At 37.3% G+C, this 18,064-nt stretch overlaps 1 protein-coding gene across 1 annotated transcript in view; it reads left to right on the top strand.

The window, feature by feature from the left end:
• Positions 1 to 17,602, top strand: part of DKK2 (dickkopf WNT signaling pathway inhibitor 2) — a 102,169-nt gene extending 84,567 nt beyond the window's left edge. Inside the window, exons 2-4 of the mRNA XM_003985106.6 lie at positions 11,167 to 11,317; positions 12,500 to 12,655; positions 15,216 to 17,602. Coding sequence (XP_003985155.1) covers positions 11,167 to 11,317; positions 12,500 to 12,655; positions 15,216 to 15,466 — 558 coding nt within the window. The 3' untranslated portion in view covers positions 15,467 to 17,602. The remainder of the gene's footprint in view (positions 1 to 11,166; positions 11,318 to 12,499; positions 12,656 to 15,215) is intronic.
• Positions 17,603 to 18,064: the final 462 nt, after the last annotated feature.

The raw sequence follows: 18,064 nt of genomic DNA on the forward strand, positions 1-18,064 counted from the left end.
GTATAAAGAAGGCAGAGGAAGACTTTAAGACAGCACACTCTATATCATGGAACAAATAAGCATGAAGTATTAACAGGGTGCAGGTGACATGGGATGTCCGAATCAGCTGGACGTGAGGAGCCAACCCAGAAGGTTCCCCCAAATAAAGTCACTTGATATAATCTCTGAATGGTGAGTTGGACTTACTCTGATGAGGAAGTAAATGGAGGAATGGTATTCTTGGTAGAAGAATATGTACAAATGCCTAGTCATGAGGGAGTGTGGCTAAAGGATGTGCAAGTAGCCCCAAAGAACTGGCATGTGTAATGCAAATGCTGGGGAGGTAGATTGGGATCATGTGTAATGCTGAGAACAAAAATGTGTTCTGGTCATCTTTACTATGACACAGCTGTCTTAAGTTAAAACAAACAAAACCAAACAGGACAGATTTCAGATAGCATTTCCTAGCAAAGTTATACAAAAACTCTATTAGCCATTTGGCTAATGAATTTCATTTGATTTGTTTGCCTAGACTTTTGATTAACCAACATAGCAGTGGGGTTGTCTGAGGAAGGACAGCTCTACTCCAGACCTCAGGGCAGGTGGGGTGGAGGGTCCTTGTTTTCCTAGTTGCATTCCACTTCTCTTTCCCACCCTCCCTCCCCATCTCACACTTTAATGCCCCATATTTTCTACAAGTCTGCTGGAATGTGAGGCCAGACTCAGAGGTGTTAAAAAGAGTCCAATGCCAGTACATCTGTGATTCTAGTAATGAACAAAGGCCAACAAAGGAAGCAGCAGAAATACAGAGGAGCATACTCTTTGCACAGGCTGGAAGGACCAAGGGATGGAGGGGAAGTGACTTAAGCCCAGAGACATGATTTCATTTGTTTCATCTAGTAACAAATCATCTGACCTCCCTTGCACTATTGAGAATGTGCTGGTTGCCACACCAAAGCAGATGAATGGGATGTGGGTGGCGTGGGGGACCAACGTCTTCAATGTGTTTTCTTTGGGATTACTAACACATTGAGTATTTCATCACAAGATGTACCAAATTTCTGAGGCTGAGATTTGAACAGGAGGGTCACACAAACCAAAGGATCTGTCCTTTGGCTTATAACCTCCTCCTTGTCCAATCTTCTAACAAAGCATTTAAATAGAATTTTTTGATAAAAATAGATTGTAAGTCAATGAGTGATGTCTTTATGCCATGCTGTTTGCTCGACATAAGTTTGCTTTGTCCTTGCTGACCAGCTGTCCTTGCTGTCCTCTTCTTTCTTTCACACAATAAGAATTTAAATTGGTTCAGGGGAGTAGAAAGGCTGGTAAGTAAGACCACGTGTGTATCAAGATATCGATTGTTTTTTGGAAAATTATTCTATTTTAATAAACAACATGTGGTCATATAATTGCTATTATCAGACACTAAAAACAAAAACACTCTCCAAGCTGGGGCTTTTGAACCCAATCATCTTGCAAATGTCTGAAATAAATGAGTAGCCTTAGCTATTGTAATTTCATCCATTAGGAAGTCAGGCAACTATTCTACCCTGATGCTTTAACCCTTTTGTTACATCAGAGACTCTGAGAATGAGTTCAAACTGTCTTCAATATAGTTTGTCCTGATCTTTGGAACCCAGAAATGACAGTATGAGTGCATTTTGAGTGCTCCTTGCATGAATTTCTGTGTGAGAACTGTCCCATCAACTGAACATTCCATAAAAATAAAAATGAAGCTGGGGTGTGGGGCACAGATTCCTAACCTGTTTTACAGGCTATATAAATATTGGCTTGGGTGGCTAGGGAAGGAGTCAAGCTGGGAAATAGGAAAGAATAAGGATGGCAAAATAATAGATTAAATGACTTCTATTCCTTTCACTTCAGTAACAGACATGTTGGCTTATCCAAAGCCCAGGAGTTAAAGTCCGTCCCCCTGCTGCACATGTAACTTGAACTTTAGTCCCTCCGTATGTCAGTAGTGTGTAATGTCGTAATGATTCTAGTCCAGGATTCTTCATACACTTACTTTTTATTTTCTTCCAAATGGCAGAGGTAGAAATAGAGGAGTTATTTCGGCAGAATTCTTGTTAGAATTGTCAACCACCTCTGCATCCTACTTTTTTAATCCAAAGGTTTTTAGTCAATTCAATCTTTGTGTCTGTAACAATTAAGTAAACCCCTTGCTCCAACCACTTGGGGAATCACATGGGGCCCTGTTTCTTCTCAAGTCATTGCTTCTCCTCCCAGCACACCTGGAGGGATAGAACGCAGGCCTGCCTTCTTGCTCGTGACTCTAAATTTGAATGGTAATATTTTGTATTTTTAATCAATATTTATGCAGAGCCTAAAGTGGCTCTTACATAGAAATTGGGTCTTTTCACTGCAAACAAATATTGAGGATTATATGCTGTGATTTTTTTCCCATCTTCCCAGCCATAAAAGAACAAACTTTTCAGTTCTATTGGCTTTCATCAATTGTTTCCTCATAATCAGAATAGACTGCGGGGAAGAGAAATGATACCAGAGAAATGTAAAGTTTGCATGTTCTATACTAAATGAACAATACTATAAACATCACCTCAAGGAATTGTTGGGACGATGGATTATTTGTATGTGTATATAATCTAAATGTATTAATGATCTGACTCTGCTAATAAGGTCACATCCATAAAAACAGAAAAATTTTAATCAAGAAACTTCAGCTTGGATTCTTGATACTCTTGCAAGAAATCCTGACTCTAGGAAACCCAAGCTCTTCCAAGACTTCCTAATACAAGAGCTAGGAGGCATAAATTAGCAAGGAAAAAGAAACTTCACATTGAAGCTCTTAAAATTAGTTCCTTTAACAACTGTGTTAATTTTAATAGATAATACACCACGTGCAAATTAGAAAATTTTTAAAAGAGTTTACATGGAAACTAAAATTTTCCTCTTCTCAGTTCTCAGTAATTCTGTCCAACCTTCCATGGGTAAATTCTGCTATACTTTTCTTGGATGTACTTCCTGAAAAGATGCAATTAATAACTTATGCACACACAGAAACCTGTATACACAGATTAATATATATCTTCACTGGATTTCTTTATCATCATTCATAAACCATGATTTTAGAAATGAAAAATGTCTCCAAATAATGTAACATTTAAATATTTTTTAATATTTATTTATTTTTGAGAAAGACAGAGACAGATGCAAGTGGGTTAGGGGCAGAGAGAGAGGGAGACACAGAATCCAAAGCAGGCTCCAGGCTCTGAGCTGTCAGCACAGAGCCGGACGCAGGGCTCAAACTCACGGGCCATGAGATCATGACCTGAGCCGAAGTGGGACACTCAACCGACTGAGCCACCCAGGCGCCCCCATATAATATTTAAAATTCACAAGCGTTTACATTCAGGCTCAGAAATATTTACCAACATTTACTTACTCTATAATCCTAAAGAAAGTATGTTAAGTTTTCATACCTACCTGGACTTCAATATTTGAAGTTTGAATGTGATTTTTCACTGGACAGGGAAATTTGATGCCCTACCAGAAATAGGAAATAATGAGAACACACATCCATCTATTTATCATACTTGATACGGGGAGAAAAAGTAGTTGTTTTGTAAAGACCCACGGGATACGAGATCCAAAGAAAACTGCAAAGCTGTGTCTTGCCAAGAAGACACAGGTGCACACCACATGAGGATATGAAACAGTCCAGCTACAACGGGTGTGTTGATAGCTCTGAGTCTACACTGTGTATCTCCCCAAGTGCACTGGTATGTTTGTTATGTGTTACTTTATTTTTTCATGTAGTCTCCGAAATTCTCAAGCCTACCCCGAAGCACAGTGGCTCAGCAGTAGGAGTAAAGGTGAACCTGCCTGGAAGTAGCTGTTGTCGGCGAATCTCTTACTTAGACTCATGGTGATGTCGGGGAACCAATTCCCCGCTTAGACCCCTGTCTATCAGAGATAATATTCAGTCCATATCTCATAGAGACCAGGCATTTTCTCCATGATATATATGCAAGAAGCATCCTTAATCTTTGTAACAAGTCTATAGAGAAATGTTTCCCTATCTTACTGTATCTATGATTACCAGGACAGAATTTATTAATGATACAGGCTCCTGGACCGTATCCAATTCACAAAATTAGAATCTCTATGAGGAGTCTGTGAACAATTTGTTTTTAAAGAAACCCTGTGAGATTTTAAAGATTTGGTAAGTAGGGAAATGTTGCTGAAGGTAGAAATGCTATCTGCCTTATCAAGGAGAGAACTGAGACTGTTCTCACTTAAGTAACTTATAACAATCAATCGTGGGGGCATAATTCAAACTGTAGTAGGACCCCAAAATTCTTCCTACCATGTTACCTTTCTGAAGGTCATGAGGTCAGAAAAATGTGTGAGGCTACATGGAAAATTTTATATTGTAGGCCTTCAATCCTGGATTTGGAAGAAAACTTGAAATTGTGTAGTTTCTTCCTCTGTTTTGGCTAGAACAATTATACTCCACCAATCACAGAACTACAAAGGGCTTTATAATGATATAAGGAGTATAAAGGGCTCCGACCATTGTTGCAAAAGCACTCCTGAGATGCTGCTTTCTGAGCATGCAAGTGTTTTCGTCCTATCTGTTCCAAATGAGAGGAAAATGGGTCAAAAACAGGCAAAAGGAAAATCAGGTAGACTACAAGGTTTAGATTTCTCTAAGTGCTGAGACCTTATGGAAAGGGTTAGCTTTCCCCACCTGTCTCCTGATCAATAGTAGCAATGAACATGTTACAGTTGAACATGTGGTCTGTGTTCCAAGTAGAGAACTCCCTGCTATCTCCTCTGCTTAATGATATACAGAGAACAGGGTGGAGCAACCCAACTTAGAGAGGACTTTGCCTTGATTTCATAGAATTATTGTTTCTTAGGATTTAAGTGAGATTTTTCTGAACATATTGGGGAAGTTAATGGACCACTGGCAGAAATCCATCATTCCTAATTTATAATCCAGGAGGCATTAGCAGAAGTCTCTCAGCTCTGCACTTCTATGTCAAAACCAAATATCTAACAATCCCAGCCTTAAAATGAATATGTGGAAGAGGTACCCAAAGGTTTTCCACAGTGTGCACAGCATGAATTGTTTTAAGGGAATTGATTTCCATATCCTTAACTTGCATGATTTTTTTTTTTCCTTACAATTGTCTGGGAATGTGCCTGTGTTTACAATAAGCCTTTTGCCATTTTATGTGGAAAGAAAGGCAAAATCGTCATGCATTCCAAATCTTGATATACTGCATTAACCAGCAGTATAAAACCTTTTATGGATGACAGATGAAAGTAGAATTTGGAGTATTGGCTTAACAGCGGTGTTCTTAGTGGTTGATTAGGCATCCTAAACACATCTCTCCTTGTCTTGTCATTAATTCTTTAAAAGTGAAGCTTCGCCGTGGTTGGAAAATTATGGATACAGAACATCCAAAATAGTTGTGATGACTTGTATATTTCAATATTTAACTGAATGTTTTCTAAAACTAACCATTACTGTGAATTTCATCTTATAAAATATTTAGCATTATATGTCACATTAATAAAGCTAGCTAAACTTGTGCTGAAAAATTTTACATGTTACCCACGTGAGAGGATACATAGTTTTCAAAATTGTTTTATGGATAGTGCAGGCAGAACATTTGTAGATCACAGAACTAGTTGTGTCTGGATTGTAGCTGGTGTTCAATAAAGAAATGCTAAACAAACAACTATTGAATATTGAATGAATACCCAAACAGCTGCCTTAATGAACCTATGGCACACATCCAGAACATCATGAAATTTCTGAACTTTTCCCCTCCAATTTAATATAGCTCAATCCTCCTGGCCTTATGTTCAGGAATCCTCAAAGATACACCCTTATCCCCTAGAGGTAATTGTGGACAAAGGAAAAGATCCCATTGCACTGCCTTTGGCATGCACCATGCGAGTGCACATTAGCCAGCTTGAGTTCTATGTCCCTGCATCTCCCGAAGCTGCAATTTTAAGGTTTGATTTTGAAATTACCACCTTAAATGGTAGCAAAGCTTGTATATTCATTGAAACAGAGAGCTATCATATGGAATGTTAGGCAAGGGAAATTATCTTTTCTCTAAGAACTGAGTTGGGGGTGGGGAGCCAGTCCGATCTGGTTTCCCAAATGTTAATTGCCAACCTTCTGCTAAGTTCCCTTTGAGACCCCAGACCTTCTAGTCCCCAGCCCTTTGCTGCTACCTCCTTCTATGCACTCGCCCCAAATGTTTTTCATTCCCACAGCTGGGTCGTCCCCCTGCAGGCTTTCTTCTTCCCGCCCAGCTGATGATGTTTTTCTGGCTCCAGAAAACTTCCGATTGTTACAAACAGTGCTTGCGGGGACAAAGGATTGTCCCGATTAAAACAACAACAACAAAACTGGGACGGTCTTGCAAGAATCCGGATGGGTGGCCATCCCACATGAACACTATGTGATGTTTCTCCCTTCCTTTTTTTTCCTACCCATCATTAAACAGGAACAATGTCATTATTTTGAAAACTTGGGAGTTAAACTAAGGTTTCGGTTGTGGCCAAAGGTCTGTTCAATAGCCAGTGCTGCTGAGATACCTAGATATTTTTCTCATTTCATTATTCGTAGGGAATTGATGATGTCATTGTTGCATTTGCATGTTTTAAGGGATGGACAACTGTTGAAAACTAAGAATAAATGCAACCCTAAATCTTACTCTCAAATTAACAGGTATTTTTTCCTCGAAGCTCTGAGAATAATTGAAAGAAAAAAAAAAACAGCCTCAATTAGTTCAAATAAGATGCATTAACATTTCGTTTTATTTCATTCATTAGAATATTATTTAATTATCATTAATCACATGAAGGGCTTTTACTTGTAACTCTGATTACCTTGAATTTAAGTGGACATAAAACCGTTGTCAAGGAATGAAATGAGAAAATGTTGTTTACGGCATTGTCTGTGTTGTCCGCCAGTATTCCGTCTTTCCAACAGCTGCACCCGGACATGCTGTTGGTATTTGGAGGCTTCTAGAGAGAGAAGTGGCCAAGTTTATTTTTCTAATCTCTAAATTCGGCACACAGGTCAGCACTGAAAACCCCTTCTCTGTGTGTGCATTGAACCGTCACTGGTAAATGCTCTCAGTCATGACACCTTGTAGGGAGGCCTGAAAGCCAGGGTAGGCCCCGAATCCCCGAATTCTCTGCTATTGAGCACATAAGACTTATTTGCAGAAATCACTTAAGCTCTCTTTACTTCATTGCTAAAATTTTAAATAATGATTACAAATTCGCACAGAGTAAATGGATGTAAAAAAAAAATCCTTCATACTAAAAAGAAATGCTCATTTTTGATGGACTTGATTTTCAAGCCGTGCCCAACATGTTCACTCTGTTTTAGTTCGGGTCCTGGCTGTAATAATAACTAGAAAACACTCTATTTTTAGCCTGGAAAGGGGGTTGGGCAAAACTTCTTTGCTTTTTGACCTGATCATGGACAGCTCTCAAACATTCTTAATTTATGGCCTATCACCTGCTATTATTAGGAATTTCAAACGAATCTATCTCCTCATTGTGACTGACGCTAAGTCAGGAATGATTTTTCATGGAGGCAAGTATTCCTGGATGATCATGCAACCAAATTTCACTGTTCCTCAGACCATTCGCTTGACAAGTAAATGAAGAGCCATACAAATTCACTATTAATCATTTCCATAGAGGTAAAAAAAATCAGTCTTCTTGTTAATTTATAAAAATAAGTAACAGGCAGGCATATTATTGTTTTTGTTAAATGGAAACTTAGACTAAGATACTCAAATTCATTTTTTGTTTGTCATAAAACCATCAACAAACGGAAACAGGAACAGCCTTCCGAGTCCAAAGTAAATGGAAAATAAAGATTTTTTTTTTCTATGGAAAAGTATCTGAATGGCACTTTCACTAATGTATGTAATTCCCTTTAGTGGTCTATTAATTGCCACAGTCCTCACTTCTTCAGGATCCTCTGTAGCTACTCTATCCGTGCGCCTCTCTCCCTTCGTCCCTTTTTTTTCTCCCTCATTCTACCTCCCTTCCTCTCTTGCCTACAAGGATACCATTTCCAGATATGTTAAAGGGGGATATGTGGAGAAAAAACAATAGCAAGCTGCAGAGCCCTCACACTTGAGATGTAAATAGTCTTGTTTCAAACTCTTTACTGAAAAATCATGTATGAGGCTGAAAATACAAGAATTGCTATTAATGGTTCAGATCCATATTTTCTCATGTTCTATGTTTTATTGCTAATGGTTATGCCAAAGGAAACCATATGGCTTGAGGAGATCTGGGCTGGGCGACATTGATATCAGAAGGTAAGGCATGCCCCCATATTATTTGCTTTCCCAAAAGCCTGCTTCAGTCAATGTGTCTTATCATTTTTTTTAATTTCATTTATATTTGAAGGCTGTTTATTGGAGCAAGCAGTTTTATAAGCATACTAGAAGCTGTATAACCTTGAATTTCAATTACTAAAATTTTATTTTAATTTTCAAAGAATTGCTCTTAATGTTATGTTCTGGGATTCCATTTCAAGTGCAACATCACATTAATGATAATCTTTTATCACAAAAAATTCTGCATAGTTTTCTGCCTGTGTCATTTCTATTTAAAGCCAATTTAAATATAATATATATAGGTGTAATATACATGCATAATAAAACTACACATCCTCCAGTGTATTTTACCTCTTAGAACAACTGAGTTTACCTCTGAAAAACTTGTGAGAATTTTATTGTGACCCCATTCAAATAAAGGACTACTGTACATTTAACTTTTTGCAATATCATCTGCATCAAATATTTTCCATTTCAAATATTTTCCATTTCCCACCATCTGAGAATGGGAAGTTAATGATGTGCCTTCCACAATTTTCTGCATAAATGAACTGCTACTTTTAGCAAACAACTTGTTTTTTACCATATAGACTTTTTTTTAGTAATTGAATCAAATATTATTCTATATTCAGAATCCCTTGAAGATTTGTTGCTTGTGTTGTGAATTTCACGTGATGTTTTAGGTGGCACATGTTTATTTCCATTGAAAGAACATGTCCTATTTTTGAGGAAGGGAAAAAAAAACTTGTAAGACATCAAATGTTTCTTGCAAAACAATTTGATGAAATAAATGTAAATGAATCAGAAACATGTGAATTGTATTTCAATCAAAATTAATGGGTTTAAATATGAAGGGAGTAAAGTGCTTCGGGGAGAGAGTGTGGCAAGGCGGGAAGTGACATTTGTTTTGTTTTCATCAGTCTTGGATTTTTGAAAAATGGCCTAATACTCTGAATTTACCCTAATTCATATTCTCTCTTAAGCCTGATGAGGGAGATACAGAATGGGACAACAATATGCAAATTCACTTTATAGCTTTATCTGGCTCCAATTATAATGTAGGCATCAAGCATGGCTACTGTGCAATCCTTCAAAAGCAGTTTCAACTTGAAATTCATGATTTTTCTATTTTCTCTTGAGGGTAAACGGTAAATTGTAATAATGCTGAAGTTATAATTTTTCCCACAGAACATGTAGTTTTCAGACTCTCATGTCAGCTTCACATTTATTTCCTCTACCAAAATGAAGAGAATCAGATCTAAACAGAAAATACGTGGGGACTGACTGTAGCCACACTTGGCAGGAAAAGAGCAGGGGGAGAAAGAGAGTATAAGAGAGGGAGAAAGAAAGACAAGGGAAAAGAAATAGACCACTCACACAGACAGGGGTCATCAAACCTCATTTCATAAGCAAAGCACTCAAATCACACTACTTATTTGAGAGTCATAAAAGTTTTACCCATAGTTTTACATTTGTACCATTTATGTGTGCTTAAAAACAACTACATGGCTTCTTTTTTACTTTTTATATTTTTCAATAAAAAAAAAAAACATGCCTGACTCTGAAAACAGAAAAGAACTACAAAAAAGAAAAGAAAAACAACTTACAAATAAGTCTCCCTGTCACCATGCTTCAAAATATGAGGGAGTTTGATGTGTGGTGTGACAATGCTGTTTCTCAACTCAGTCTCTGCAAACAGAGACATTTTAAGTGTTCCAAAAACTTCCAAGAGGCCAGGAATACATAACTGGAGATTATATTTTTACTTTGGGAGATAATATGGGGCACTGCTTAAGTACCTCCCTTGGTGAGAAATGTAGGAACAGAGTCCTTTCTGCACTGAAGGTGCAGTAGCCCATAGGGTTATTTTTGTATGTAAAGAGCCTGCCTTTATGTTTCCTGAGAACATGCTGCAATTGGAGTTGAGCATTTATTTCTCTGACCATTTGGAACTCCCTGCTGTTCATCACCACATTTGGAATGAGGACCCTGCTCCTTGATTTCCTTGTGCCAAGCAGCTCATAACCTCAAACACTTCTGGAAGTGGTTCTCTGCCGTGGTCCTCATAGGCAGGAATTGTAGGGAGTCCCTCTTAATATATTTGTTCTATAACTGGGCAGAAGATATGTTTTAGCTTCTAGCACAACCCTTTTTTTTTTTTTTTTAACCACCCCCTCATCCAATTTCGTGGATAAAAAACAGCATAGCTAGGCTGACTGTTTTATTTATGCCTTAAATCAGTGGCAGTATAACAATTACAACTGGGGTGCCTGGGTGGCTCAGTCGGTTGAGCATCCGACTTCTGCTCAGGTCGTGATCTCACCCTTTTTAAGTTCCAGCCCAGAGTCAGTCTCTGTGCTGACAGCTCAGAGCCTGGATCCTGCTACAGATTCTGTGTCTCCCTCTCTCTGCCCATTCCCTGCTCATGCTCTGTTTATCTTTCTAGAAAATAAATAAATGTTTTTAAAAATTGAACAATTACAACTATTTCTGAGCTCTCAAAGTTACCCTTAAAAGCTCCATTGATCAACACAAAATCTAAATTCCAATTCCAAAGTTGTGTCAACAAAAGTATATGAATAGCATCAACATTATCTTTGTTACAATCAACAATCAGTATTTATAAGGTTCTCAAAAAAGTGTCACTATGTAGGATCTATGCTCAGAACATTACTACAATGGCATGTTTCCCTTGACGAGAAATGTATTGTGATTTATTTCCCATTATGATTTGTTGCAGTAAGTTTTTTTAAGTGTTACAAGATCTAATCTACTTTGCATTTGGTGTTGTTGTTCTACTTTATGACAGGCCTACCCTTGTAGCAGTGATAAGGAATGTGAAATTGGGAGATACTGCCATAGTCCCCACCAAGGATCATCGGCCTGCATGGTGTGTCGAAGAAAAAAGAAGCGCTGCCACAGAGATGGCATGTGTTGTCCTGGTACCCGCTGTAATAATGGTAAGATCTAGTTCGATGTTGATAGGCCTCTTTCTTTTTATGTGAGAGCTGCTTAGCAAATTAGACCAAATTCTCCTTAGCCAGCCCCTGAAATGTAAGGAGTCTTTCAAAACTGGCAGGGATTGGATCATGGTTTAGATATGTGTACAATTACTTGGATTACCTTCCAAATCCTAGTTTTCCTGGACTCTGATCACTTTGTATATCGTACAATTTATGGTGATCTAGGATTTGCCATGTTGAAGTGTTGTATATAAATAGCTAGATATTCTATTCCACTAAACATGAGTGAATACATGCAAAAGACCAAAGAACCTGCTGTGATTTAGCAACACAGTGGTGAGTCCCTCTTCCAGTTGCATATTCATGTCATACCTTAATTCTTCTGTTCAAGGTGTCTTCTTTTAAAGGCTCCACCCTGCACCACACTTATAGGGAGGGAGTGATTTTTTCCTCCAAAAGGAAACACAGGAGTCTATTCCCTAGCCTTTCCATAAGCATGACTTCCCCCAATCTCCATGAATTTATAGGCAGACAATTCAGCATTAATGATGAAATAAAGAATCACAGACAATACATGATAAAATCATTAAATAATTATAGCCAGTGATCATAAACATAAACTTAATCATGTGAAACAATATGATCATAGTCCTTTTCCTATACTTGCTCCTGACCTCTGGACAGAGTCCTATTGGAAGTACTGTGGGCAGGTGAAGGGAAGAAAGGCCTCATACCATTCAGGGTGTTTACAATGTAAACTAGGATTATATTGCTGATTGAACAAAGGAAACTGGATACTGAAGGTGTATGTCTGGTCAGACACTTTTAAAGTACTAATAGCTAATATTAATTTAATATTTGCTAAGTCACTACTGTAAGCACATCACACATATTCACAATAACTTAATGCAATGTTTTAATTCCAATTTTTGCCCACAGTCATTTGGTCTTGAGAGAGACAAGATTCAAATAAAGGGAGCCTAGCTCAAACCAAACGATTTAATATTATTTCATATTAAATACTACAATTTAATCTTTATGTAAATAAATGAATGGTTCAATAGAGGAGAGAGAGAGAGAGACAGAATATAGCTTCATACCTCATATCAGCATCATACTTAGATAGGAGCCATACTTTATAGAATTGTACAAGTCTAACTGCTTACCTACCATCTCCAGGCATCTGCATCCCTGTCACTGAGAGCATCTTAACCCCTCACATCCCAGCTCTGGATGGCACTCGACACAGAGATCGAAACCATGGTCATTACTCAAACCACGACTTGGGATGGCAGAATCTAGGAAGACCACACACTAAGATGTCACATATAAAAGGTAGGCTATCTGTAGTTGTACATTTACTTTTTCTTGTTTTTAAAAGAAGTAAAATTAAAATATAGGTAATTCATTGCTTTGATTTTAGAAAAAATACAAGGAAGATACTTTATTGGCAAAATTTTAACTGAATTCTTAATTTATTCTTAATTATGAGGATCCTGCAGGTTTCTAAGAGATCTTAAATTGTTACAAAATGCATAGTAAAATAACTACAGCACCCTGATCAATCATGCCAGTTTCTAAACAGTCCTGCCTTTAAATGTTTGCTGTCATATGATTAAATCCCTAGTCTTTTGTATCTTTTTCTCACCTTTACAGACATTTTATTTCAATACACAACCACATATTATACTATTCATAAACCAACTTATCAAAAATAATTGGTTTCTAGTGGAATTATGTATGGTCATAAAATTCCCCTTACTTGTATCAAAATATTTGGGAAGCCTAATCACTAACAGTAAAATTTGAAAGCATGAAATTATTAAACTTAAATACTAATAGTAAAAATTTAAAGGCATGAAACATGTCTATTTTTAAAGGACGCATTTAACAAGTGTGGAGCATTACTCTGTTAAGACCTTCTTTGAATAAAAGGGTTTGTAATAATGCATATTCCCATTTTGAGAATTTTATATAATAAATATTGGTATATTGAAGGCTGTCAGAAGTCCAGCAATGAGGAAAACTGATTACATTTTTAAACACCCCTATTTCCCCATATTTCTTGACTACAAAACCATTTCCCCACATTTGCATGCCCAGAGGAGCTAGTATTCTATAAAGTATCTGACCTATTAGGCCTTGGAATATTATTGTTGAAGTGGAGAGTGATAAGGAGATGAACAACTCCTCTTCAATTATCCTCTATCTATAATTCTCTGAAGACCTACGTCCTTTACCCAATCTCCTATTTCTATTCCACCAAATTTACATACATCTGTTATTACATGAATATCCTTCGTTATTCCAACAGATATCTATGTCACAGTACAGTTTCAAATTTACTAATATTTTTATATAGTTTTATGTGTAATTTTCTTCTTTTTTAAAGTTTATTTTGAGAGAGAGAGAGAAAAAGAATGCATGCACGTGTGCCCATAAATGGAGGAAGGGCAGAGAGAGAGAGAGAGAGAGAGAGAATCCCAAGCAGGCTCTGCACTGTCAGCGCAGAGCCCCATGCAGGGCTCAGCCCCAAAAACCATGAGATCATGACCTGAGCAGAAATCATGAGTCAGACACTTAACTGACTGAGCAACCCAAGCACCCCTTATGTGTAATTTTCTGGTGGCAACTAGGAAGAACTCTTATGACAATGGCTAGTGAGTTGTGTCCATATCACAGAGGGGGATTGGTTATATCTGGGCTGACAGATAATCCTTTAGACCAGGATTGGCACATCATGGCCTGCGAGCCAAATCTGTCCTGCTGCCTTTTGTGGTAAATAATGTTTTATTGGAACACAGCCTTGCCTATTCATTTAGGCATTACTTAAATTTGCTTTTCTGATATGTAGCAGAATTGAGGAGTGACAGATCACATAGCCTAAAAAAGCCTAAAATATTTACAATCTGGCAAAATTACAGAGAAGTTTATTGGCAACCCAGCCCAAATTTGCTCTTTGCTGACTTAGTCATTTTTCTGAGTTAAATATCCAGACTTGTTCTTCCATATGTTTTTAATGAAGCGTTCTTGGTTGACCTTGGGGCTGTCTGCCCTTTCACTACTCCACTCTGTATCACAGCTCTTTATAGACTGCATGTTCTAGGCTCCCTGTCAGGTGGCTTCTGGCCATGCGGGTTTGGCTGTGGGAGAGAAGCAGGGAAAGAAAAAAGCCAACATGCTAAGCCTGCTTCAGGTGATGTTTCTGGCAGAACTGTATTTCCCTGGGGCTTCAGCGCCTGCCAGGTGGGCCTGTTGGGATTCTAGTCATAGCTAGTGATTGCAGATTCCAGATTCTGACATGACCTTCTCCTTCGGACCCTCCAGCCTCTATGTGGAAGTGGTTTCCTGCTCTGTTGCTTTTCCATCCTCTGGTGCTTCTTAGCCTTGCCACTCACTACCTGTATGTCTGGTTCTCTGCGTTAAACACCTTATATTTTAAGTTTCTGTTTGCTGGCTAGACATTGATACATGGTTGTAGGAGTTCCTGAGAATTTCAGCTTTCTCCTTGAATCAGTTTATTTATATTTCCAGGAAGGTATCAAATTAATTAGTTTGAAAGCACTTTTTTTTATTTACTTATTTTTCACTTACCTAGTTAAAAAAAAAAAAAAACAACAGACATGATCAGGGAAATATCTAAAAGCAGACCATGCCAAAGTAAAGTCCTAGCTATTCATGGAACTTGATATGCAGACAGCAAATAATCAAAATGAATGATAATGGATTGACATGATTAGAGAGACACCCGATTGATATGAATCCAAGACTTTCCATAGTAATGATAACTCCATGGAAGGAAGTACAAGCACAAATATCTTATGTGCTTCTGAGTGACAAGTAGAACTCTTTTCTCAAGTGTGATGATAATATCTTTTGGCCATCATCTCTGTAGGGCATGAAGGAGACCCCTGCCTACGATCGTCAGACTGCATTGAAGGGTTTTGCTGTGCTCGTCACTTCTGGACCAAAATATGCAAACCAGTGCTCCATCAGGGGGAAGTCTGTACCAAACAGCGCAAGAAGGGTTCTCACGGGCTGGAAATTTTCCAGCGGTGTGACTGCGCAAAGGGCCTGTCATGTAAAGTATGGAAAGATGCCACCTACTCCTCCAAAGCCAGACTCCACGTGTGTCAGAAAATATGATCACTTCTGAGGAGAATCAATGCTAGCAGACTGTGAATCTGTGTATTTAATGCATTACGGCATGGTGGAAAATAGGATTTGGATCTCAGAAGAATGGCTAAAAAATAAGGAATGTGATTAAGAATATAGAGCTCACAGAGAGAGAGAGAAAAAGGAAAAGAGGATAAGCAGATTAGAAAGGGTGACAAATGTAGTACAACCAATGTGTTTCCATTATGCAACTTGTTTATGTAAATAATGTACACATTTGTGAAGATGCTATTACTGAAAAAAGCACACAGTGAAAATTACGGATACCATGTGACTTTCCCAGAGTTTAGGTTGTGCTGGAGGATTGGTTTCCTTCAGATTGGTGATTGCCTATAGAAATAACCTAAAAGCCATATTTCTAGTTCAAGGTTATAGTTTAACAAAATAGTCCCTGTATACCTTGGCATACAATAGGCTCTTATGTAAAAAGAGTTGTTAAATAGGAAATGAAGTCCTGGAACATAGTTAATTTGCAACGCAGAATCACCTTTTAGTTTGGAACACTACTTCTACTGCTCAGTGAAAGGCCTTGGTAGATAAGAAAAAAAAGTCAGTATTTTCCAAATAATTTCAAAATAATTGCAAGCCCTTTATGAAGGTCTTTAGGAAAAACCAAACTTGTTTTTCTTCAAACTGTTTATTTACATTTTTCAAATATTTAGTTGCATCAGTAATTAATAAGAACCAGTAGAAGACAAAAAGAGTGCATTCACATTCTAAAAAAATGACATTGTATCTTTCTTGATTGTATGTAATTCCTACCCCAAATATATTTCATTTTCCAAACTATCCTGATTAATTGTGAATAGTACCGAGCAGAATTTCATAGTTTGCAAAAATTTTCAAGGTGTCCAAAATACAGAATCAATGCTAATTGTTATTTTTTGAAGCTTTGGCATTCCCTATGTTTGATAGAATTAGATTGATAAATACATTTATTCTTTACACATGCTGCAGTATAGTTGGCTAAAGCTGATAATAGAAACTTGATCTATATTTGCCCTGGACAGAAGTACACAAAGGATATGGAAAAAAATGGCAAATACTGAGGTTTTGGCAACATGTTGATCATACATCTGAAGCACAAAACTGACTATTGATATTTGAAGCCCAAAGCCACACAACCTAAATGGAAGTTTTCCATGGGGTTTGCTATCACAATATTTACTATGCAGATGAATTCCGTGTAGGTTGCTAATTGACCTCAGAGTATTTATTTTATATTTTTGAGGTCCTAAAATAATAGGAGGTCTCATGAAATGGATTCCCAATGCAGATTAGTATAGTGAGGTTCCATAGCCCTTGATAAGCTTCTAACTTGCCAATGGCACCATCTGAAATTTCTGTACCAGTTTCTGTCTGCAATAGCTGTTTTTTTGCCAAAGATAGTGTTTCCGTTTTCTGCAGCCATTGAAATTAAAAATATAAATGGAATAACTTGTAAAATCTACATATTGCTAACCTATAGGAACCACAGTCTCGAAATTCTTTGAAACCATTTTATCACTTTTTTACTTTACTCAGTTCTAAATATTATGTCTAGAGCATAAAGCAAAAATGTTATCTTATAGGTGTTACTTTTGACCTTTTCTTTTATAGACTGAAAGTCACTCCTTAATTTTCTTTTACTTCAACCCCTTCTGCAGTCTCAAATTCAAGTTTTCTCAGTAGAAATTGAATCTGAGTCTGCATATCTATTAAAAATTTCAGCTTCCCATACACACTTACTAGGGTGATTAAGATTTACATTTTCCCCACATGTCTGCTAAAACAAAAATTATAAGCTGATCTATCCAAGAACCAATGTCTGTACAAACAGGTTTCTATAAGCTTGGCAACGTGAAAAATGGAACATTTCAGTCAAGCATTTCCTATATAGCAATTACATCTACAATCTGGTTTTTGCATTATTTCCCTTATGTACATCCCAAAATTATTATTTGAAGTAATTTATTTACAGGAAATGTTAATGAGATGTATTTTCTTATAGAGATATTTCTTACAGAAAGCTTTGTAGCAGAATATATTTGCAGCTATTGACTTTGTAATTTAGGGAAAATGTATAATAAGATAAAATATATTAAATTTTTTCCTTCAAAAATGGAATTCAAATTTCTTTGTGCTTTGCTTATGATAAAAACTTTCATAGAATCAGGTTCTCAGAGTTCAAATGGGCTTACTTGATCTGATTTTACAGTTGGGTTAGGAATCCTTTGGATGACATCACCATGAGATGATCCAAGGCAGTTTACTATTACTAAAGGCAGCTTATTCATGGCAAGACAGATGCAATTGTTAGAAAGTTATTTTTTCATCAAACTAAAATATGCCAGCTTGGGCTTTGTACCCATTTATTCTTACTTAGCGTTCCGGAATATTTTGGAACAAGGGCTCTCTGCAGACTTCTTCACAATGCTTGAAGCCACCTAGCATATTTCCTATAATCATCTCTCCAGATTACAATTTCCCAAAATAGAGATGCCAACATGCTCAGGATATTGGTTCATCTCCCTCACGGTGCAAAGAAGCTACAAAATATCATTGTCCCTCTATGGATACAGACTGAGT

Source organism: Felis catus, chromosome B1, assembly GCF_018350175.1.
Source record: "Felis catus isolate Fca126 chromosome B1, F.catus_Fca126_mat1.0, whole genome shotgun sequence".
Lineage (NCBI taxonomy): Eukaryota > Metazoa > Chordata > Mammalia > Carnivora > Felidae > Felis > Felis catus.